At 42.9% G+C, this 1,879-nt stretch overlaps 1 protein-coding gene across 1 annotated transcript; it reads left to right on the top strand.

Annotated features, from left to right (window-relative positions):
* LOC123689040 lies at positions 1-1,476 on the top strand. The gene has a single exon (XM_045627838.1). The coding sequence runs from the start codon at positions 1-3 to the stop codon at positions 1,474-1,476; it is 1,476 nt and encodes a 491-aa protein (XP_045483794.1).
* Positions 1,477-1,879: the final 403 nt, after the last annotated feature.

Here is a 1,879-nt window from a genome sequence, read left to right as displayed (position 1 = left end):
ATGAATGACCTGAAACTGTTCGCGGCCAACGAAGAACAAATGCGAAGACTCCTGGAAATAGTTTCTTCATTCAGTACAGCAATAGGAATGGCGATGGGCCTCGATAAATGCGCGATTGTGAATGTGAAAAGAGGTAAGATTGTGGATGGCGAACATATCGAGCTATGGGATGACTCTAGAATACCATACCTGAAACCGGAGGAATCGTACAAATACTTAGGAATTCAGCAAGCCCTAGATATAAAAACTGTCGAGGCAAAGAATTCCTTTAAGGAGAAGTATTTCAGTAGGCTGAGGAATATCTTGAAAGCCAAACTTAATTCTAAAGCCTTGTTCACGTCGATTAACACGTGGGCCCTGCCTTGTATTAGCTACTCTTTTGGGATTGTTCGGTGGACCGCTGCGGAGCTCAGGGCGGTGGATATACAGACTAGAAAGATGTTGACAAGATACGGGGTACATCACCCCCATTCGTCAGTGAATAGACTGTACCTGAAGAGACACGAGGGAGGTAGAGGACTACAAAATATACTTATGACACATTATAAGATGGTGTTAGATATGAGAAAGTACTTTCAGTCAAAAAACTCACCATTCTTCAGAGCGTTGTGCCAGGCTGATGAGTCCACGGCTCTACGGCTAGCAAAACCCTCAATCCATCTAGAGGAAACGTCCGTTGAGCAGCTCTCGGAGGAGTGGAATGGAAGAGCACTCCATGGAAGATACCCTGGAAATTTAAACTCAGATATTATCCTGAAAACTGAATCTCTCACTTACCTGACAGCTGGATATCTGTTTCCGGAGACCGAGGGAAGATTAGTGGCTATACAGGATCAGGTGGTGCCTACTCGAGCCTATATCAAACATTTAACTGGTCAAGACATACTTACCGACTTATGCAGAAGGTGCTCCAAATCCTTAGAAACCATACAGCACATAACATCATCGTGTCCGAATCTGGCCCCTAGGGAGTACATGGAGCGCCATAACGCCGTTGCAAAAATATACCACATGGAGATAACTCGAGAAACCGGATTGTCACTGGATAGTCGAAGTATTTATGAGTATGAGCCCAGAAGAATGCTGGAGAACGAAGAATACAAACTCTACTGGGACACAACGATAATAACAGATAGGGCAATACCGCATAATAGGCCAGATCTAGTGCTCTTCAATAAGATCGAGAAGAGTGTACAGATTATCGATGTAGCAGTGCCTGCGGATGAGAATATTGGAAGATCCTACAGTGAGAAGCTTACTAAGTATCATGACCTCGCATTTGCAGTGAAAGAAAAATATGGTCTGAAGAAAACATCAATACTCCCTCTGATTATATCAGTGAATGGCTTGGTCGAACAGCACATGATAGAAAATACTAGACGTTTGAAGTTAGATTCTAGCCCCATTAGTCGAGCTCAGAAGGAGGTTGTACTGGCCACAACCCGAGCTGTTCGGAAGTTCCTTACCAGCTCCTGAGGACACCTTGTCTGCAGAGTAGACCGGTGCTCCCAGCGAACCGACCCGTCTATCGGTGGATCAAAAAAAAAAAAAATATATATATATATATATATTTTAGTGCTGTTATTAACGTTTGGTTGATGTTAGTTTCTTGCAATGTCTCCCAGAGTTTCTTCAGAGGTTTGCTGTCATAGGCTTTCTTAAGGTCGATATACATTAGGTGGACTTCTTGAATGGTGTTCAGTTTCTTCTCAATAATCTGCTTCAGACAAAATACATTGTCTGTGCATGATCTGCCGGCTCTTAATCCTGATTGTTCTTCTTCTTCTTTTCCACTGTATTCATTCGCAATGAGGTCTCGTAGAATTCTATCATATATCCTACTGAATGTGCTGGTCACGGATATAACTCTGTAGTTTGC

Source organism: Harmonia axyridis, chromosome 1, assembly GCF_914767665.1.
Source record: "Harmonia axyridis chromosome 1, icHarAxyr1.1, whole genome shotgun sequence".
Taxonomy (NCBI): domain Eukaryota; kingdom Metazoa; phylum Arthropoda; class Insecta; order Coleoptera; family Coccinellidae; genus Harmonia; species Harmonia axyridis.
Note: the sequence above shows the minus strand (reverse complement) of the source record. Positions and strands in the feature narration are given on the sequence as shown.

Bases quoted from the DNA above. Each gene is read 5' to 3' on its own strand.
- LOC123689040 (XM_045627838.1), top strand. From the start codon at position 1: ATGAATGACCTGAAACTGTTCGCGGCCAACGAAGAACAAATGCGAAGA.